At 41.0% G+C, this 18,007-nt stretch overlaps 10 protein-coding genes and 2 long non-coding RNA genes across 13 annotated transcripts; 7 read left to right on the plus strand and 5 right to left on the minus strand.

The window, feature by feature from the left end:
- The first annotated feature begins 5 nt into the window (after positions 1–5).
- LOC145705658 (cilia- and flagella-associated protein 58-like) lies at positions 6–3,186 on the plus strand. The gene is given in 9 exon segments (XM_081783139.1): positions 6–266; positions 355–1,902; positions 1,947–2,005; positions 2,083–2,166; positions 2,205–2,439; positions 2,480–2,662; positions 2,709–2,792; positions 2,837–2,924; positions 2,927–3,186. Coding segments are annotated over 9 exon segments (2,604 nt in total). The 3' UTR covers positions 2,989–3,186.
- Positions 3,187–3,209: 23 nt separating this feature from the next.
- On the plus strand, positions 3,210–4,769 carry LOC145705659 (dynein axonemal assembly factor 10-like). The gene is given in 8 exon segments (XM_081783140.1): positions 3,210–3,397; positions 3,400–3,507; positions 3,608–3,692; positions 3,734–3,799; positions 3,873–4,099; positions 4,140–4,254; positions 4,331–4,421; positions 4,464–4,769. Coding segments are annotated over 8 exon segments (1,080 nt in total). The 5' UTR covers positions 3,210–3,231; the 3' UTR covers positions 4,686–4,769.
- Positions 4,755–7,740, plus strand: LOC145705657 (serine/threonine-protein kinase TBK1-like). Its single transcript, XM_081783138.1, has 9 exons — positions 4,755–5,213; positions 5,263–5,385; positions 5,434–5,878; positions 6,109–6,467; positions 6,514–6,762; positions 6,804–6,946; positions 6,992–7,137; positions 7,249–7,466; positions 7,511–7,740. Exons 1-9 carry the CDS (start codon positions 4,818–4,820, stop codon positions 7,580–7,582), a joined length of 2,151 nt encoding a protein of 716 aa, XP_081639264.1. The 5' UTR covers positions 4,755–4,817; the 3' UTR covers positions 7,583–7,740.
- A 200-nt stretch (positions 7,741–7,940) lies between these two features.
- LOC145701971 (enoyl-CoA delta isomerase 1, mitochondrial-like) lies at positions 7,941–8,941 on the minus strand. The gene is made up of 3 exons (XM_081779184.1): positions 8,625–8,941; positions 8,309–8,580; positions 7,941–8,174 (listed from the first exon to the last, which is right to left on the minus strand). The coding sequence occupies exons 1-3, from the start codon at positions 8,629–8,631 to the stop codon at positions 7,941–7,943; spliced, it is 513 nt and encodes a 170-aa protein (XP_081635310.1). The 5' UTR covers positions 8,632–8,941.
- A 98-nt stretch (positions 8,942–9,039) lies between these two features.
- Positions 9,040–13,159, minus strand: LOC145702527 (uncharacterized). The gene is made up of 9 exons (XM_081779759.1): positions 13,035–13,159; positions 12,221–12,973; positions 12,049–12,172; positions 10,738–11,074; positions 10,445–10,694; positions 9,842–10,213; positions 9,518–9,795; positions 9,359–9,477; positions 9,040–9,311 (listed from the first exon to the last, which is right to left on the minus strand). The coding sequence occupies exons 1-9, from the start codon at positions 13,114–13,116 to the stop codon at positions 9,218–9,220; spliced, it is 2,409 nt and encodes an 802-aa protein (XP_081635885.1). The 5' UTR covers positions 13,117–13,159; the 3' UTR covers positions 9,040–9,217.
- LOC145702581 (uncharacterized) lies at positions 11,181–11,661 on the plus strand. 2 transcript variants are annotated; one of them, XR_014134324.1, is made up of 3 exons: positions 11,181–11,341; positions 11,377–11,425; positions 11,497–11,661. It is a non-coding gene; the product is annotated as an uncharacterized LOC145702581 (long non-coding RNA). The 2 variants fall into 2 exon arrangements; XR_014134325.1 differs by having other exon boundaries at positions 11,385–11,425.
- On the plus strand, positions 11,699–12,194 carry LOC145702575 (uncharacterized). Its single transcript, XR_014134321.1, has 3 exons — positions 11,699–11,779; positions 11,842–11,905; positions 11,949–12,194. It is a non-coding gene; the product is annotated as an uncharacterized LOC145702575 (long non-coding RNA).
- A 29-nt stretch (positions 13,160–13,188) lies between the features above and the next one.
- On the minus strand, positions 13,189–13,878 carry LOC145702572 (iron-sulfur cluster assembly 1 homolog, mitochondrial-like). The gene is made up of 4 exons (XM_081779809.1): positions 13,721–13,878; positions 13,548–13,676; positions 13,395–13,504; positions 13,189–13,352 (listed from the first exon to the last, which is right to left on the minus strand). Exons 1-4 carry the CDS (start codon positions 13,826–13,828, stop codon positions 13,301–13,303), a joined length of 399 nt encoding a protein of 132 aa, XP_081635935.1. The 5' UTR covers positions 13,829–13,878; the 3' UTR covers positions 13,189–13,300.
- Positions 13,879–13,885: 7 nt separating this feature from the next.
- LOC145702558 (leucine-rich repeat-containing protein 57-like) lies at positions 13,886–14,859 on the minus strand. The gene is made up of 5 exons (XM_081779794.1): positions 14,591–14,859; positions 14,464–14,547; positions 14,231–14,420; positions 14,061–14,188; positions 13,886–14,013 (listed from the first exon to the last, which is right to left on the minus strand). The coding sequence occupies exons 1-5, from the start codon at positions 14,825–14,827 to the stop codon at positions 13,951–13,953; spliced, it is 702 nt and encodes a 233-aa protein (XP_081635920.1). The 5' UTR covers positions 14,828–14,859; the 3' UTR covers positions 13,886–13,950.
- An 11-nt stretch (positions 14,860–14,870) lies between these two features.
- Positions 14,871–16,404, minus strand: LOC145702567 (uncharacterized). The gene is made up of 2 exons (XM_081779804.1): positions 15,938–16,404; positions 14,871–15,259 (listed from the first exon to the last, which is right to left on the minus strand). The coding sequence occupies exons 1-2, from the start codon at positions 16,079–16,081 to the stop codon at positions 14,915–14,917; spliced, it is 489 nt and encodes a 162-aa protein (XP_081635930.1). The 5' UTR covers positions 16,082–16,404; the 3' UTR covers positions 14,871–14,914.
- On the plus strand, positions 15,273–15,860 carry LOC145702573 (uncharacterized). Its single transcript, XM_081779810.1, has 3 exons — positions 15,273–15,426; positions 15,465–15,583; positions 15,626–15,860. The coding sequence occupies exons 1-3, from the start codon at positions 15,340–15,342 to the stop codon at positions 15,816–15,818; spliced, it is 399 nt and encodes a 132-aa protein (XP_081635936.1). The 5' UTR covers positions 15,273–15,339; the 3' UTR covers positions 15,819–15,860.
- Positions 16,151–17,980, plus strand: LOC145702555 (catechol O-methyltransferase-like). The gene is made up of 7 exons (XM_081779791.1): positions 16,151–16,348; positions 16,853–16,921; positions 16,969–17,071; positions 17,116–17,395; positions 17,442–17,611; positions 17,652–17,755; positions 17,795–17,980. The coding sequence occupies exons 1-7, from the start codon at positions 16,268–16,270 to the stop codon at positions 17,846–17,848; spliced, it is 861 nt and encodes a 286-aa protein (XP_081635917.1). The 5' UTR covers positions 16,151–16,267; the 3' UTR covers positions 17,849–17,980.
- The last annotated feature ends 27 nt before the right edge of the window (positions 17,981–18,007 follow it).

Here is an 18,007-nt window from a genome sequence, read left to right on the forward strand (position 1 = left end):
AGAAAATGGGTGGAGAATCGAATCTTCCAACAGAAGAGTCTGAGCTAGTCTCGCTCGAGAAAGATTTCCAAGAAGTCATCTCTGAATTGACAGATGATCCGAAGTTAACCAAGTTTCGCATTGAATATGAGAAAATCCACGACGCTCTCAAGCGCATCTTAGAAGCGAATGGACGGCTGCAAAGGCAGAACAGAGAACTTAATGCCGAGATTGTATCAAATTCCGCAAAAGTAGCGCAAGTGACGAAAATTTGCCAAGACGATCAGGCAACGAGAGGAGAAATATAATTATAAATCTGAAATAATGAATTTAAAAGTTTGATTATTTTACAGAGAATTTCTCACCTCCGAAAAGGCAAATATCGAGCGGCTCAATGCAGAGTTAGAAAAAGCATGGAAACTTGTTGACGGCGCGCATGAAAAAGAACATCGAGCGCGAGAGACAATCAAGCAGTTAGAGCGAGAAATTCAAAATCTAACCGACCTGATTGAATCTGGAAAGCTCTCCAACGCTAGCAACTTGAATGAAGAAACTGAACTGATTGGCAGACGCGATGACGAACGTAAAACTAACTCTCAGTTGCTCGAAGAGCTGACCCAAGTCAGAGAGCAGCTAAATCAAGCGGATGAGAACTACTCGCGTATTCAAAAAGAGCACCTCGAAGCGCAAGAAGCTGTGATTGAAATGCGAGACCAGCTCTTCAAAAAGCAAAACGATATCACTCAAGAGCAGAAGCGCGGTGATGTGATTCAACGCGACCTGGACAAGACCAGAGAAGACATCAAGAATCAAGAGAAGAAAGTTAAAGGACTCGAAAGCGACCTAGCAGATAAACGAGTCCAACTTCAAGACACTGAACGACAGACTCGTGATTTTAGAATCGAATGCGACAAGAAAACGAAAGAGAATCGCCTTCTCGAAGAGCGAATTCACAATTTGAAGTCAAAAATCGACTCTTTGGCTCATGAAAATGAGAAGTCTACGCAGGAGATCAATGACGGAAAGAAAGAACTGAGCATGAAATCAATCGAAATTCGAGATCTCAACAACGAGATAAAGAAAGTCAAGACACAACGAGAACTGGCAGAGAAGAAACTCAAATCGATGGAAGAATCAAGAGCTTCGCTGGAAGAACAGCGAGATAATTTGAAGCGCGAAACCGCTCGACTTGAACAAGACACTGAATCTGCTAGGATTCAAGCTGATTTTGACAAAAAGGAAATCGAAAAACTGACTCGAGAACGAGACCTAATCAACAAAACCCTTCAAAAAGCGTCCTCTCAGACTCAGAAGCAAGTGAACTTGGTAAAACTGCATGAACAGCAAAAAGCGAACTTGGAAAACGAGATTCAACAATTTCGAGATGAAGCAGCTAAACAACGAAAACTAATCTATGCACTTGAGAAAGAAAGAGATAAATACATCAACGAAGCTTCCGAGAAATCCCAACAAGTTCTTCAGTACCTCGATGAAGTCAAGGAAAAAGAAATGTCGATTTTTGATTTGAAGAAAGAAATCGCCATGGGAGATACTAAACTCAAGCAGCAGACAAATCTGTATGAGGCTTGCCGCGCCGACAGAAATTTGTATTCGAAGAATCTCGTCGAAGCAAATGATGAGATTCTTGAGATGAAACGCAAACAAGACTTCCTGAAGAACCAAATCGACCAGCTCAAATATGAAATCAATGCCAAAGAAAATGCTCATCATGATGTCACTAAAGAAATCAACAAAATGCAAAAAGAAAAGAACGACTTAAAAGCTTTCATCGCGACGATGAAGGAAAGATACAGCAAGTCCGAGGAGCAGCTGAAAGACCACGAAAAAGAAATCGCTCGACAGCAGAGCTCCCTACGAGAAGCAGAAGCTGAGCGAAAGAAACAAAAGAACGCCCTTGATCAGGTTATATTTTCGATTTCAAAGCTTGATTCTAAAAGTGTTTACAGGTTGTCACCGAGAGAGATATTCTTGTTCGACAGCTCTTCAGACGCAACGACGAGTTAAGGTAAATCAATAAATCAAATTAATCGCAATTTATTTGTCACATTAAGCGATCATATGACCAATTTAAACTATATTTAGCCTGGTCTACGAGAAGATCAAACTGCAACAGGCCACCATGTCAAAGGGAGAACTTCAGTACAAGCAGCGCCTTGAAGACCTTCGGTAAAAATCTCCCTTTTCATAGCGATAAATTTTTCTAGAGTTTTGAAGCTTGAGATCAGAAAGCAGCAAAGGGAAAAACAAATTCTCAAGAATACTCTTTCAAATGCTGACGAGCTACGACGAGAGATCTTCAACACACAAAAAGAGCTTCTCAAAGAACGAACGAAATGTAGGGCTCTTGCCGAAGAGCTTGAAAATCCATTGAATATTCATCGATGGCGACGACTCGAGGGAAGTGATCCAGCTAGCTACGAACTCATCCAGAAAGTCCAGGTATACATTTGTCCTATTTGCTGATCCTAGTGAATCCAAGGCTCTCCAAAAACGGCTGATCGAAAAGAACGAAGAAGTCGTAAAGACCGACATGATGATCCAGGAGAAAGAGAAAATGTACATGGAGCTAAGAGAAATCCTCGCTCGACAACCAGGACCTGAAGTTGTTGAGCAGCTCGCGGAGTTCAAAAACGCCCTGCGTCACAAGACAAAACAACTTAAGGTATTCAATAATTGTCCTGTCTTTTTCTTACTTGATTTAATTAAAGCGTCTTGCTGCTGAGCTTAACATGTCTGAAAGCCAGCAGGAGCAGCAAGAGATGGAGATTCATAAGATCGCCCGAGAGCTTCAGGTTCGAACAGAAGATTCTCTTCGTTGATTTCATTTTTAATTTAGGAAATAAAGCAGAAATATCTTGCTGCTAAAAACGAGAACACGCTCGCAAAGAAGCAGAATTCTACCATTCTCAAAGATCCCGCGATGTTATGGTAGATCGACCAGTCATAACAGGCGGCGGCTTCCATTTAAAGAACACTGTAACTACGTAATTTAATTTACGATCACATCCTATTGACCTTTTCCCACGGGAATGATTCAAGTCATTTCCACTCTCTTCCTCTACATTTTTCTTCTTTTCTACTATTGTGCCTTCTATCTTCAAATTTTCCTTGTCTCCACGCCTTCCTATACCAAAAAGTTCCATTCACATTATTCTATTTTATTATTACTCAAACATTGATCTATTTTCTTACGATCGTGCATCAGCTGTCCAAACATAGAATAACTTCAGAATGGATATTTCGAAGCCACAAATTCTGACATACGCGGAGAAGAGCTTGAACTACACTGTTCATTGCGCTCGATGGGTACCCCAATCTAATCGCTTTGTGGCACTTGGAGAGCGGCCTCGGGGTACTGGTGCTTTTCAAATCTATGAACTCAATGGACCCGAAATAAAAATACAGTGGATACGGAAAAGACTGGAGCATTCAGGTGCGGAACATTCAATGCTTCCGACACTCGTCAACTGGCAGTTGGCGACTTCCACGGAAAAATGAGCATAATCGGTAAATTAAATGCGAACTTTGGTTGAGCCGCTTTTGAAGCGTCAACTTTAGCATTTTAGCCTTATAAAGGCAATGAGTAGGCAATAACACCGCGGTTCAGATCTTGAAAATCACTCGAAACCCGTTTATGTCTCTGACGCCCATAATGGCATAATAAATAGCATCGATGGCTGCGGGGGAGCTCGGTAAGGAATTTGCGCTTTTTCGATTTTTTGACTTTTTGAAGAGGCCACGGTGCACCTGAAATCGTTACGGGAGGCAAAGACGGGTGCGTTCGCGTTTGGGATCCAAGGCAAGGACTCATTTTATTGGTGATCCGAAACATAATTAGCTCGTAAGAATAATTAGTAATAGTCCGAAAACAGACAGAAAAATGTACCAGTAGCAGAAATAGAGCCAGAAGATGGACAAAAGGAAAATGCCCGAGATTGCTGGGCAGTAGCTTTTGGCAATGCATTTAATGCCGAGGATAGAATGATTGCCGCTGGATTTGACAACGGAGACGTAAAATTGTTCGACTTGAAGGCGATGAAAATTCAATGGAGCACGAATGTCCAGAATGGAGTCTGTAGCCTTTCTTTTGATAGAATGGGTGAGAGAAATCAGAAAAACATATCGATAAGTGTTAATAGATATTGAAATGAACAAATTGGTTGCATCAACGCTCGAAAATAAAATTCACATTTGGGACTTGCGGACGCAGCACAAAACAGAAGGCTTCGCTCATCACATGTTTCGTCACGAGAAGTAAGCTTCAGCTTTAGAAAATATCTAAAAAGAGACGAAATCATACTGATGTCATTATAACTGAATCCATTCATAGCAATGATGCTAGTACGTCCACAACAGTTTGGTCAGCAGTTCATCTTCCACAAAATCGCGACATTTTTGCAACTGCTGGTGGCAACGGAACGGTTTGATAAATCACCTGTCAATATAATTTGTACGCTCCATAGATGAACGTCTGGCAGTATAAATATCCTGACAAAAGAGTTGAAGAGAAGGGAGGCGAAAAAGTTGGCGTAGCAGGAACTGCCGAGCTCATTCAGAAACAAATCCTCGCCACTCAACCTATCAACTGCATCGACTTTCATCCTGACAAATGTGGCCTCGCAGTAATGAGTGGCTATGATCAAGCTGTGCGCGTGGCGCTTGTGTCAAAGTTGAACAACTACTAATCATTATCTTCCATCCATTTTCCACTACCTGCCATGTGCCTCAGACGTTATGTATTTTATATCCATGATAATTTTACTTTTCTACATCCACGAATCATTCCCCAATTTCAGATTTCATGCGATAAAGAATGTATGTCGGGGTTACGTAGAAGCCAAAATCATCAATGGCTGACCTCAGATATGCTAGGCCAAGGGGCCACGGGAGGTGTTTACAGAGGGTGGCGTATTGATACGGGTGCTTCTGTCGCTGTGAAAACCTTCAATACAGTAGGCCTCCAACGACCCAGCCATGTGCACAATCGAGAGTTTGACATTCTCAGGGCAATTAGCCACCCTAACATTGTGCAAATGTTTGCTGTCGAAGAGGAAGAGCGCTCAAAAGAATCCGTCATTGTCATGGAACTTTGTACTGGAGGCTCTCTTTACAACGTTCTCGAAGAGCCAGAATATATCTACGGCCTTCGTGAAGAGCACTTGCTGAAACTTATTTCCGACGTAACTAACGGAATGTCGTACTTACGGGAAAAGGTCAGCTCTTGTCCTTATTCATGAATCATAAAAAATTCTCATATTTTAGGAAATTATTCACCGGGATATCAAACCAGGAAACATTCTACGCTCGGATCGATCTGCTTCAGCTTGCTGGAAACTAACGGACTTTGGTGCTGCTCGTCAACTAAATCAGGATGCTCAGTTCATGGTGACTTTTCCCGTGATCTTTAAATCAAGTTATACTAGCATTTTGTAGTCCCTTTACGGAACAGAAGAATACTTACATCCTGATATGTATCAACGGGCAGTTCTCCAAAATAGGCAGGCCTCTGGCTGGGATGCTACTGTTGACCTTTGGTCCTTAGCAGTTACATTCTACCACGCAGCTACTGGACAGCTACCTTTCAGGCCATTCAACGGTCCTCGTAAAAATCCGCAAACAATGGGAAGGATGACGAAGGAAAGACCCGCAGGGGCAATAATGGCGGTTCAACAACATTCGCCTACTGGAGAAATTCAGTGGGGTCATGATCTACCCAAGACATGTAGACTTGTTGGCAGATTCCGAAAATCTGTGTCGCAGTTGATCGCTAGTTTGATGGACGGGTGTTCTTTTGATGACTATTTTGTGCAAGCAGAAAGCATTCAGGGGATGAAGCAAGTGTATGTGTTTGAGTGCGCCACCTCGAAACTTCTTCCAGGTTAGATCAAAAATTGTAATATAGTCTATGCAGCAAAGACAGTCACAAACTGAATGTGTCACATTCAATACTATTCATCCAAGAGTCTGGGATCTCAGACAGTATGTCATGTTTCGCTGACATTCATCCCTAACCTAGACTAATTGGCTCTCAGACTAGTACATTCAGCCTAGCGTGGGTCTTTTTGAGCCCCATGTTAGTATGAAGGCTCAATTTGACCAATTGTTTAGTCTATATCCAACTTCCGGCTACCATATCCCAGCTCAAAGAAGCAACCAAGTCTGAGCTGCCTAAAGATAAAAGTAAAGAAAAACTCGATTTCTTTATATGGCGAGGGCAACTTCTCGGCATGTCTAGCATGATACCAGAGGAATCGCGCCTCGATGAGCCAATTATTTCCCTGGGACTTATCGAAAAGGGCCCACTTCATTTGCCACATACAGCCAAGCCGCCAAGTATAAGCTCTTACCAGAGTGTGGATCAGGATACGCAACTGGCGCGACTTTGCTGTGGAACTCTTTTTGATATTGCCAGAACTGTGGAATATCTGACGCAAATTGAATCAGCAGCAGATTTTGCCGCTATTCAGGTAGGAGGCCAATTCCACTGTTTCCGCATCTGCGCATCATTTCAAGGTCGACAGAGTGCGAGATCATGCACTTGTTCAACTGAAAGCCCTGCAAGAGAGCCTCCACCAAAATCTCAACAGCTCATCACAAATAGTCGACACTCTCTCTGGTTTAAATATCTCCACAGCATCTGTTCGGCGACTTACTGGCGAGGTCAGAAAGTTGCGTGAAGAAGCATCAACTGTTTCAAAGCAATACCAGCAGTTAGAAGAAGACAAACTCAAACTAAAGAGGAATTTCTTGAGCCTACCGGAGGTACTTTACCAGCTAAATATTTCCGGTTACAAAATTATAAGGGCGTTCATGTAAGAATATGTCAAGTTGCTGACCAAGCAAGCGAAATCTATACTGACATGAAGAGAAGGCGTTCTGCAAGAACCTCATCTCCTGCTGAGTTAGCATGTCATAAAGCGCAGCGTCTAAGACTCAAGAAATTTTGGTGAGGGCAGAACAAACTAGGACAATTATATTATTGTCTATTCAGTGCTGAGCTTGTCTCGATTTTTGCCGAGAAAACATTCCCTTTGATGAAAAAGCGACACCAATCAACTACTTCTTATTTTCACCTTATTCTGAAACAATTGCGGCTTATCGAGATGATAAAACAGTCCACGCTTCAACTCAAGAAAGGTGACGCAATCGTTTAACGACGTAGCCCGTGCGGATTTTCCAAATGGAAATGACGAGCCATAAATTTTCATTCGCAACGGAATTACAAGATAAATTAAAAGCTGTGTTCAGACTGCCACTCGCTCCACGATCTGAATAAAGCAGCGAAATCAGAAAGTCGAGAAGCTTTCTTGAAAAACTCCAAGGCCTCAAACTCTGATCTAAATGAAACTTCTTTGGGTCCTTTGACGAATCTTGATGCGGAGAACTTGACAAATCTGCTGCAAAATGAGCTTCCTACAATATATCAAGGAATTCAACGCAATGATAATCTAATCAATGTCATAAAGGTTTTGCTAAAGCCTCGATGCAAAATACTATAATTCATTTTAAGAACCTTCTCGTGCAAGAAAACGGCAAGCTTGATCTTAATCAAGCGATTCTGAACATTGCTCCAAACTATTGAAAGCGGTGCTCATCGATATTTGCAGTTCCATAATTCCTCCTTCCATTTCAGTCGTATTTCATCATTTCTTCCCACTGTTCTTTCCCTGCCAGGCTTCTATTCAGATACGTTGCTGTAACTTTCCGTTCATTGATGCAATAAATGAGATTTCAAAGAAATTTAGTCAATAACCATGTTTTTAATTCTCTTCTATGATCGCACAGAGAGAATTAGTACGATTTCAAATCCATTGCGTGAGCAATGCTCATTGAGCATTTTCAGCGTCTTGCAGCGAGTGCTTTTTCAACTGCAGCTTTTGATTGGCTTTTTTTTAAATTATTCCTAAAATGATCCTAACCAGATTGACCCCGAATGGAAATCAGTTTGGATTAGTGCTATTAAATAGCCAAGCTTGTGTTGCCGGCTTAAGCACATGGTCGACGAATCTGTCTCCATCGCTAGCAGCAGTTTCCATGATTTTTGAAGTCATCTCCGCTCTCAGTGCGTTTTTGGTGCGCATTCTAGCATCGAGCGGGATAGTTTCCAACCTCTCGAAGAAGAGAGTTGATGATCTTTTTACGTCATTCGTCACCACATCCACAAGACCAATGCTCTAAGCTTCGATGAGTAAAAAATATTCCGGAGAGACTCAATAATCGGCTTAAAAGGTTTTTAGAATACGAGATGTTCAAATCGAACTTTAAATCTCAGTAATCCATTTCGTGTAATTCTTCGCTAAAAATTTACCAGGGCCTCTTTCGGTAAGAACACCTGTCCTTCGATCAACGCCTTTTCGGCTTGCCGACGTCCCACAATATCCACCAAAAGCTGACAAAGCCAAGGGGGACAGGAGAAATTGTATCGAGTCTCGTTCAGACCGATTACGACATCTTGAGAATCTCGTATGATCCTGTGGTCGCCAACCATGGCGAGCATGCATCCCGCAAGGATAGCAGTGTCTTCGATTTCCACCACTAAAGGCTTCTTCATTCCGTAAAGTTTTGCCGTTGTTCGTTGAACTAAATCACTTTCGATATCAAGCTAATTTATACAGCCAATAAACCTAGCATCCAGTAATCATGCAAATCGCTCGCTTTAGGCTTGTAGAATTCCTCCAAATCAAGTCCTGCAGTAAAAACATTTCGATTGTTCGAACATAAAACCGCGCCAGAAATATCTGGTGAGCTGTCAATAAGATCAATACTGTCAGATATTTTCTTTTGTAAGTTAGCAGCAAAAAAAAGTTAACGGAATTCTCGACGTCTATGCGCCAACGTTTTCCTGAAACGTTGCTCTATTCAGAAGGTTCGCCGGAGGATTTGACATTTCAATCCGGAAGATAGAGCCAGCGAATCTTTTTGAAGCAGAAAGCATTCTTTAACCTTTCCTAGAAGTTATTCCGTTTTTGTGAGATGAGAAACTGCAATCACGCGAGTTGCTCAACTATAGACATTAAATCATACATTATCCGTTTATTATTTTCATATCTTTGGAAGAAGCAGGTACTAGGTACATCGAGATGAGTGAAATGAGGTTGAAACACGTACAGAAGCAGAGATAGAACAAATATTTAGCTGGGTCAATTTAAACATATTGGCAATATGATATTGCAACGGATTACGCCCGTTTATGAGTCGTCTTTGTTGTTGTCCAAGATCAACTTTTCGAGCAAGCTTCGCAAACACGTTGGGGCTTATCGCTTGATGGCATCATTATCGTAAAATTACTACATTGCCAGCAGAAAATAATGCTGAAAAGAAAGAGATACTAACATAGAGATTCATAAGGGATTCTTACCCGCATTTTCTACAGTGATGTCTTCTAACAAGCAGCGAGAATTCTGCCGAGCATCCGCGACAATTAGACACTTCCTCATCGGCTTCCCATCTCACCGATTTTTCAGCGTTCCATTGGACCTTGTTTCAGTAAGTTTTTGCCTCGCAAAATTTTGACTACCTGAAGCTCGGCATGTTTGGCCCCCAGTTCCGATAACGCGGTCTTCGATTGAGAAAGAACTTTTACGTTTTCATCGTATTTCAATTTCAATGTATTTTTGTCTTCGGTGAGGTGGTATATTTCCGAAGCCATCTCAGTCTGTGAGTCTTCCATCTTTTTGTATTCTAGCTTGAAGTTTTTGAGTTTGAGCTCAGTGTCTGAGAGCCGTTGAGATAGATCCTCGCGCGTTTGACATGAACTTTCCAGTTGCTTTTCGAGAGATTGAATTTGCTCTTCAGCTGAAAAAAGAAATAAATGAATAAAGCTGAACCTATAGAAAATTACCATCAGACAGCTCTTTTTTCGTTCGTTGGAATTTCTCGTTAGCAAGAAGGAATTCTTCATGCGTTTCATTTTCCTTTTGCAACGAGTTTTCCAGCGATTTCTCTGCTCTCGACTTTTCCATTTTCAATTTTTGCTCCATCTCTTGCGCAACAGATGCTTTCTTTTTAAGATCATTGACGGTGGAAGTTAATTTTTCCGACTGGCTTAGAAGAGTATCTCTTGTTTTCAGCCAAGATTCCTTTTCAGCCAGAACTCGTGCAAGCTCAGTTTCTGCTTGGCGAGCCGTCTGCTTCGATGATTTAAGAGATTCAGTAAGCTGGGTCGACGACTTTTCGATAGCTGCAATTTTCTCATCTTTCTTTATAAGGTTACGTTCATCACTGTTAAATTAAATGCGACTAGCCTCTCGAATTATCATCAAGTATGGAGAAATCTGTCTTGACTTCCATTTGCTAATACAAAAGCACATCTACTGATTCCGGGCACCTTAAATTTTCCGGAACGGTTTAAGAAAAGCGGATAACACTTTTCAAACTACCCAAATCAATATGTTCAACCAAAGACGCATCAATTATTCTAGAACCTTTTCCTTTGCTATTTCAGCCACAAAGCCGTCCAGCTGTCCTTTCAGTTCCGACAGTTCCTCGTCCTTGGACACAAGACTTTCCGCCCACATTCCCGCTTCTTTTTGAGAAGCTGCAATCTGTTCAATATGTTGCTCCAAGGATTTAGTCGCGCTTTCTTTTTCTTCTCGAAGCTCTTTGTTAGTCTCCGTCAGGCTCAAAACGTCTTGTTCGAAAAGCTCCATTTGCTTTTCAAGCTTTTCGCGCTCTTTCATCATTTCTCCGACGAGCTAAATTGAAATTTGAAATCTTCCTTTTCTTTGTTGATTTCACCTTTTCGGAATCAGCACAGCTCGAGTTCAGCTCCGTCACAGTCTTTTGCAGCTCCTTTATTTGTCTTTGCGAGCCGGAAAAGTTCTCAGTCAGATCCTTCATCTTCAGTTCCGCGGCATCAAGTTTTTTCGTCGTTGATTGATAGTCGTTTTTGAAGGACTCACATTCCTCCCTTAGCTCCGAGATTTCTGATATTGACTTTTCATTCTGTCCTTCAAGATTTTGAATATGCTTGAGAAATGTTGCATTTGAGTTTTCAAGGGCTTCTCGGAAGTCTTCAAGCTCTGCTGCTTTCAATTCAAGTTCCACCTTTTCTTTTTCGAGGTTGTCGACGTGGCTTATTTTCGGATAGACCAATATTTTCTAGATACTCTTCTTGATAATCATTATTTTTGATAAAAAAATTTGGGTTTCAGCCTCAGGCGTCAAGTTATGACGCCCCATCCAAAAGCCAGGGGAAAAGGATACATTTATTTAGTTCGAGTTATATAGATTTTCTATCCAACAAAAGACGCAGCTGATCTGACGGATGCATCAGACTTCACTGGAGAAGACATCTCCGAAATCGCAGCAGAACGCATACGAATGGTCACTTTCACAAGCAGTAAGAAAATCCGTCAAAATTATATAATTTCTAAGTTATTCAGTCGTGTGGATGCTTCTGATAATTGTCTCCTTTGGCTTTTACGTACGGTTCCTAACGATTTCCTGCTAAATTGTAGACAAATTTTTGTTTTTCTGATGATGAACCAATAACAGATCCACTGCTGCCGACCGGAGCTAGAACCTGAAAACGACGAGGAAATGTCATCAGAAGAAAAGAGCGTCGACGATGGAGATACCCCGTGAAACCCCAATACTGAAAAAATCACTTAGCGCCAAAAAATATTCAACCAAATGTATTGCCGTATATTTTTATGCCGTTTTATAAAAAAAATCCTCTAGTTTTCATATTTTTAGAATGAGAAACTATATTCGAGTACTTTTGGATGAGAAGCTTCAGCTCGGGCACGAAAAAGATGGCGTAGCTGGTAGAAGTTCTGTAAGTTAGCGCTTCCTACTAAATTCAGTTAGAATCATTATCTTGAGAATTATATATTTTAGCATGTCTTGGGACCAGAAGCAACGCCGGAATTCGATACTCTGAGAATAACCACAATGAGCATTGGTATACTTTTCTTAACTTCAACGGTTTCTCAAACGATTTTCAGCGATAACACTGTTTGTGCTCAACGTGATTTTCCTCGTCTATGTCAATATCAACGAGCCAAAGAAAAAGGCAAAAGAAGAAGCGTAATGTCTATCCATTTCCTGTGCAACTTCGAAAGCTCTTCATTCAAGCCTGCGTTTTCGTTCAAAGTCTCTGTCAACCGACTGCTCGCTTCAAGATATTTTTCTTCCGCTTCTGCTGTCGCTTTTTTAAGTTCGGAATCATCTGAATAAATTTTATGTTCCTCCTTCAATCATCAAAAAAGAGACTTACCCTTTGAAAGAGTACTCTCTATCGAATCGAGTTTTTCTTGAATGAATTGATTGTTTTTGGCGCTTTCATCGAGCTTCTGCTGTGCTTCGGACAGGGCAAATTGTAATTCGTTGATTTTTGAAGCGCTATTTTGGTTTTCTAGGAGCTGGTGATCAAGTAAGTTCTTCTGCTCTTGTACAGTGGATTCTAGCATTGAAACTTTTGAGTGAAGTTCGTTGGATGTCTCCTGGGACGATTGCAGTCGTTCCTCTGATGATTTCAACGATTCCTGCAAGGAAACGCATTGTTCTGTCAGATCGCGTTCTATTTGCGTCTTAACAGATATCTCGGAGGACTTCTCATCGACTTCGAGAAGAAGTTGACTGTTTTTGGCGGTGAGTTCTGCGGCTAAAATATCTCGCTCGGCAATTTCTCTCTCTAATTGCTTTGTTTGAGTTTCTAGCTGTGAATATTTGGCTTCTAGGTCTTTCTGTTCATGATTGAGAAGAGTTATTCTATTTGTTACTTTATCAAGGGTTTTATCAATCTTTTCCTTTTGAAGAAGTTGAGCTTTTAGCTCTTTTATTTCATTTCTGAGGTCGTTTTCGGCATTGGAGTTGTTGGCGGCGGCTGGGCGGGAAACTGGGGGACGGGAGTTAGTCTGGGCGGGTGGAGCTGCTGGTTGGAAATTTTCACCGTCATGAGTGGAGTGGTGTTGAATCAAGAGCTCGGGATCGGTGAAACGCTTTCGACAGACTGGACATTGAAAATCGCCTTGGCCTGATTCTGGGTTCGAAAACGACTATACGAACACTTATTGTACGATCTCGTGAACCTTTTCCTTCATTATCAATGGAAAGATTTTGCTCAAGTTTTCTCGTTGCTTCTTGTGCGGCTTCTTTTATCCTACTGAACATCTTAATACAAAAGTTTAAAAGTGAAACCTCTTTTTTCTTTAATTAACATCTTCGACAAAACGAATAAATAAATAGATATCGAGAATTTGTATATTTTTGAACATTTGTTGTTATCAATCAGTAGGATAAAGGTAGAGAAGTTGAACCAGAGGATATATTTGCTTCAAATCAAGATGGATTAAGATTAAATGTTGAATGATTCTCCGCAGCCACAGGTGCCTTTTATATTCGGGTTGCTAATGTTCACGTTAATAATTGATATGAGTTTGTGAAAACACCTGAATATGAAGCCTTCTTCCAATTTATTTGAAGAGTAGTCCATTTCCGTGCCGAGAAGTGTCATTTGCGCTTTCATATCGATGATTACTGTGACTCCATCTTCAGTGACCTCAAAATTCAGTCAGCTTTTGAATGAGAATAGAAGTACTTACAGTTTCTTCGAACTTCTTTTTACTTTCAATATCGGCATGTTCCAGTGTGTAGGCCATTCCGTTGCAGCCCTTCGTGCGGAGACCGATTCTGAAGACCGCACTGTTGCTGGGTTCGTCTTGGGCCAAAATCTGCCATTGAAAACTTTTATTTATGACAAGGGAAATGTATTTACTTTGAGACGATCGATAGCAGCAGGTGTAAACGTCAAGGGAGCTCTTGTAGGCGCGAGCGGCCTGGCCCTAGAACGGACAACGCGAATGGCACCAGCAGCGCGGGACATGACTTAAACCGACTTAGATTTCTAAACACTGGATTTGTTAGGAAGAAATGAGCGATATTTGATTTGAATAGGAACAAGTAATGAATTTAAGGACTGCTTGGGAGATTATTTGAAGAACGGAACTACTCGGCTTTTTGCTTTGAAGCTGTGTAACGCTTTGAATATTCATCGTATCCATCCATATTCTGAAAATTCATTGGCTAAAGCAAGTCTTGCAAGAGGGTCACTTCACCTGCAACTCTTTTTCCGTGAAGATATTTCCATCTGCAGAAATGACGGATATATTCGATTCCTTCAGAATATCAGTTGGAATGGATTGGAGACAGTTTTCTTCTACCCTCAGAACTTTTAATCTTGCACCTAAAATTGCATTTAGAAGAGAAATCAGGAAATTAAACTAACATTTTTTCAAGCCAGAAGGTAGCTTGCCGATTTGATTTTGATTGAGGTTGATTTCGATGCATTTTAAATTCTCTATTCCGGCTTCATCGATTTCCGAGATTTTGTTTTTCTCGAGATTCAGCGCATCGAGTTGAGGTAAAGCGTAAATACATGAAGAAAGTCGTTTTATATGGTTATTTGAAAGGTCGAGCTAATAAAATTTAGTTGGAAAAATGTAGTTCTTCGTTGGTTACCGTTTTTAAATTTTTGCATTGCGAAAGGTCTGGAATCTTTGTCAGAACGTTGTTTGAGGCGAGCAGCGTCTCCAATTTGGGCAGCTAGACGATCAAATAAACAATGAAAAGAGCAAGATTTCCTTACCATGCTAACGTTAATCTCCGTTAGTCTATTGTTGCTGATTTTCAGCATTTTCATCATTCCCATTCGTTCGATTCCACTGGGCCATCGAGCGAGCCGATTGTTTGACGCATCGAGGGTGCGCAACTTTGTGATTTTGAAAATCTCCGGCGGAATTTCTTCCAATTTCAAATTGGCGATTGTACAGACGCCAGTCTTTTGCGCCGTCTCAAGATGTAGCTTGCTTCCCTTGTTGCCCATTTCTCAGCATCTGAACGCAATTAATCAATCATGAGAATTTCTACGTGACGGAATGAAGAATCAGTGAGATAGGAAGAAATAAAAGAACTAGGCAAATTTCTTAAGAATGAAATAAAGCTCAATGCAAGCCAGAATCGACCCAAAAACAAGACCAACAGCAAAACGCATCAATATCTCGTGAAAAATATTGCACAAGAAATACTCGCAGAGAATGAAGACGCACAACATGGAAACGAGAATGGTAACAAAAGGTCCGATGGAATCGAGGGTTTCTTTGACGGGCGAAGCTTTCGCGATGGAAGAGTAAGCCGTTGACTTTTTGTTCTGAACCAGAGCTTCGTAGTGGACATGTTGAGCTTTTGCGCGGACCAGTTCGATGTCTTTCTGGGCGACGGGTGACGATGGCTTCGTTTCTATCCCTTTTGGGAGCTCCTTAATTGGGTTGAGTGTTTCTAGAACAGACTTGTTGATCAGGGATGAAAAAATAAAGATAATCAGTTTGAAGAAGAAAAATGAGTCGCAGCCGGGCAAGCAAAAAAGGAGCCAAGGCGCGCAAAACAAGTCAGCAAGTCAGCAAAAAACATGGCAAATCTCAAAAGGTATAGAATCGCGGAATTATCAAATTTACTTTTACTAGGGAGGAAAGCATTCTCAGAAATTCTTGAGCAGACGAAAATCCTCAATTACGACAGAAAAATTCCTGACGATGATGAAAGGAGACGAGTTGCTCAAAAGATCTGTCGAAATTCTTTCCAGGTAACTCTTCTTCAAAGAAAATGGTCTTATGAACAATGCTAGTGCCGAGCGAAAACGACGGGCAGATCAAGCTCTGGCTGAAAAGCTCGAAAAAGCGAGGATTCAAGAGCAAGAAAAAGCAAGACAAGTTAAACTTGCTGAAAAATCCGCCGAGAAAATAAGCAAAGATCTCGCCAAGCTCAGAGAGGAAATGAAAAAACGATACAAACAGTTGAAAAAGCAAGGAAAAGTTTAATGCATTTTCTGCTGTTTTTTCGATATTCTGTTCGCTGTACTTTTAATAAATAAGTTATCTATTTAAAATGACATCTTTCAAGCATAAAAAACAATCTTGAAAGCTGCAAAGTACTTTACCTGAAGTTTGAACTTCGCATGTTCTAGCGCATCCCACCCAAAAGCATTCGACACTTTGACCTCTTTATCAACCTTTGCTTTCTCATTCCTTTTCTCATTTTCGTCCTTTTTGTCTGTTTTGCCTCTTTTTCTTTGACGCACCATAATAAGTTTATCTCGCAATCGTCTCGTAATAGCGCGATGAATCTCCACCAGCGTTGATTGGGCCGCGATGCGAAAGAACGAGACCGATTGGGCCCGCGTAGATTAGCGCGAAGATTCCAGAGCCAGTAAATTTTTGAAGAATTTAGCACTTGAGGGAAGAAGTTGTTAATTTTGAAAGAAGAAAGGATGGAAGGCTCGAATTGGAAAGAGAAATTCTCCCAGCTGCTCTCTCCTCAATCAGTAAATGATGTCATTCTTCTTTGTATGGTAATTTTGTGTGCCGAAGAATTTTTTGAGAATATGTCTTGACGTGCATATGATGGAAAATTCTTCTAATAAGTTCAAATATTTATACGTATAAGGTGAAAAAATGTATTCTAATTCCGCGCCTTTCCGTAAAATTTATTCATGAAATTATCTGATTCACCGATTTTGCGAAGCACTGAAGGTCTAGGGCAAAAATAACAGAGGCTGATATTGTTGCGCAGATTCTTTTTTATCCTTTTTAGCCGCGAAAAATATTTCTCATCCTATTACTTTTTCAATGAACACCTGTCTGCAAACGTCCTATGGCCTGACAAATCGAGACAGTATGATTTGATCTGAGGCTGTTAACTCACCCATCGTAGCCATGGAAGCGTCTTTTCCGCCCGTGAAAAAAAGTCGCGGTCGCTCATTATTCCCGAATAAGGCGATATCGCGGCGCTCAGCGCGACTGCCAGATGTGAAGTCCGCATCGCTACGGATTTCCTGACTGACATATTCTATTAGGCAGGCTTCATACTTTATACCCTCATCCAGCATCTCATCAAGCATACTTTCAAATCATGGTTCCAAAAGGTAAGTTGAGGGGAGTTTGAGATGGAGCGGACCAAAATACTTTCCAGGGAAACTTCTACTTTCCAACACCCGGGAAGATTCATCGCCTTCATTTTCAAAACTGGCTTTCTGGAAAAAGTCAACCTCAGAGAATTAGAAATTACATAAAAGGTAATTGATATCTGTAGTTTTGTCTTTGTATATTTTTATTGAAGATCGAAATTGCTCGGAACCGCAGAAAATTATCGACGCAATGGACGAGTACGGAGCCAATGTCGAATGGCATCCTAGCTATGGGGTTGAAAAAGCCAGAATAATCCGCTCGATTCTTGAAAAAATCTCAGCTGAGAAATCTGAAGCTCTAAATATTGCCGAATTCGGGTCATATGCTGGTTATATGACAGTTCTTCTTGGGTCATCACTGCGGAATAATTCAAAGATGTACTCTGTGGAGGAAGATTCCGAGTATTCCGACATCTCCTCTGAAATTTTCCGGTAAAGAATTACTTTAGGAGCATTTGTGAGCATAATTTTCTTGAAGAACGGCTGGACTGTCCAACTGCCAATTCTTGAACGACTCGGCAGAATCAGCTGTTTCTACAATCAGAGACCTTCATGACGGACAACTCGATTTAGTACTCCTTGATGTTAATACCGAGCAATATCTGCCGACTTTCATTCAACTTCAGAAAACTGGTCTCATCGGAAAAGGTTCTCAATCATTTCGCTCGTCATTCAATTTTGATTTTAGGAACAACTGTTATCGCCAACAATGCCATCGAGCCAGGCCTTCCGGATTTTCTCATTTACGTTCGAACTGCTCCAGAGCTTTTCTCCAGTACCCTTCATCCCTGCGTAAGTCAGAGCAAATTATCAAATGCCTATGCTTATTAGAAAAATGGATACGAAGATCTTCGCGATGGACTCGAAGAAGTGAACATTCTTTAGAATATTTTAATTGCTTAAACCATTCCCTAACTTTTCGCTCACACTTTCAACAATAATGACCATGTTACTTCACAATTGCCTAGTTTCCTCAAGAACAATCTGTGCCTTCTAATACATTAATATTTCATTTAATACAGTTGAAAACGGGATGTTTTCACT

Source organism: Oikopleura dioica, chromosome PAR, assembly GCF_907165135.1.
Source record: "Oikopleura dioica chromosome PAR, OKI2018_I68_1.0, whole genome shotgun sequence".
NCBI classification, from domain to species: Eukaryota; Metazoa; Chordata; class Appendicularia; order Copelata; family Oikopleuridae; genus Oikopleura; species Oikopleura dioica.

Coding starts and splice junctions, on each gene's coding strand:
- LOC145705657 (XM_081783138.1), top strand. CDS start 4,818: ATGTCGGGGTTACGTAGAAGCCAAAATCATCAATGGCTGACCTCAGAT. Junction 5,214..5,262: donor TGTCGTACTTACGGGAAAAG/GTCAGCTCTTGT, acceptor CTCATATTTTAG/GAAATTATTCACCGGGATAT. Junction 7,138..7,248: donor CACGCTTCAACTCAAGAAAG/GTGACGCAATCG, acceptor AGCTGTGTTCAG/ACTGCCACTCGCTCCACGAT.
- LOC145701971 (XM_081779184.1), bottom strand. Junction 8,175..8,308: donor TCTTACCGAAAGAGGCCCTG/GTAAATTTTTAG, acceptor ATCGAAGCTTAG/AGCATTGGTCTTGTGGATGT.
- LOC145702527 (XM_081779759.1), bottom strand. CDS start 13,116: ATGTTCAGTAGGATAAAAGAAGCCGCACAAGAAGCAACGAGAAAACTT. Junction 12,173..12,220: donor AGAGAGTACTCTTTCAAAGG/GTAAGTCTCTTT, acceptor AAATTTATTCAG/ATGATTCCGAACTTAAAAAA. Junction 9,312..9,358: donor CATCACTGTAGAAAATGCGG/GTAAGAATCCCT, acceptor CTTTCTTTTCAG/CATTATTTTCTGCTGGCAAT.
- LOC145702572 (XM_081779809.1), bottom strand. CDS start 13,828: ATGTCCCGCGCTGCTGGTGCCATTCGCGTTGTCCGTTCTAGGGCCAGG. Junction 13,505..13,547: donor AAAAGAAGTTCGAAGAAACT/GTAAGTACTTCT, acceptor CTGAATTTTGAG/GTCACTGAAGATGGAGTCAC. Junction 13,353..13,394: donor GAAGAAGGCTTCATATTCAG/GTGTTTTCACAA, acceptor CGTGAACATTAG/CAACCCGAATATAAAAGGCA.
- LOC145702558 (XM_081779794.1), bottom strand. CDS start 14,827: ATGGGCAACAAGGGAAGCAAGCTACATCTTGAGACGGCGCAAAAGACT. Junction 14,548..14,590: donor CGGAGATTAACGTTAGCATG/GTAAGGAAATCT, acceptor TTGATCGTCTAG/CTGCCCAAATTGGAGACGCT. Junction 14,421..14,463: donor AATGCAAAAATTTAAAAACG/GTAACCAACGAA, acceptor AAATTTTATTAG/CTCGACCTTTCAAATAACCA.
- LOC145702573 (XM_081779810.1), top strand. CDS start 15,340: ATGAGTCGCAGCCGGGCAAGCAAAAAAGGAGCCAAGGCGCGCAAAACA. Junction 15,427..15,464: donor AACATGGCAAATCTCAAAAG/GTATAGAATCGC, acceptor TACTTTTACTAG/GGAGGAAAGCATTCTCAGAA. Junction 15,584..15,625: donor TCTGTCGAAATTCTTTCCAG/GTAACTCTTCTT, acceptor GAACAATGCTAG/TGCCGAGCGAAAACGACGGG.
- LOC145702567 (XM_081779804.1), bottom strand. CDS start 16,081: ATGGTGCGTCAAAGAAAAAGAGGCAAAACAGACAAAAAGGACGAAAAT. Junction 15,260..15,937: donor ATGCGAAGTTCAAACTTCAG/GTAAAGTACTTT, acceptor AACCCAATTAAG/GAGCTCCCAAAAGGGATAGA.
- LOC145702555 (XM_081779791.1), top strand. CDS start 16,268: ATGGAAGGCTCGAATTGGAAAGAGAAATTCTCCCAGCTGCTCTCTCCT. Junction 16,922..16,968: donor TCAAATCATGGTTCCAAAAG/GTAAGTTGAGGG, acceptor AATACTTTCCAG/GGAAACTTCTACTTTCCAAC. Junction 17,396..17,441: donor ATCTCCTCTGAAATTTTCCG/GTAAAGAATTAC, acceptor ATTTTCTTGAAG/AACGGCTGGACTGTCCAACT.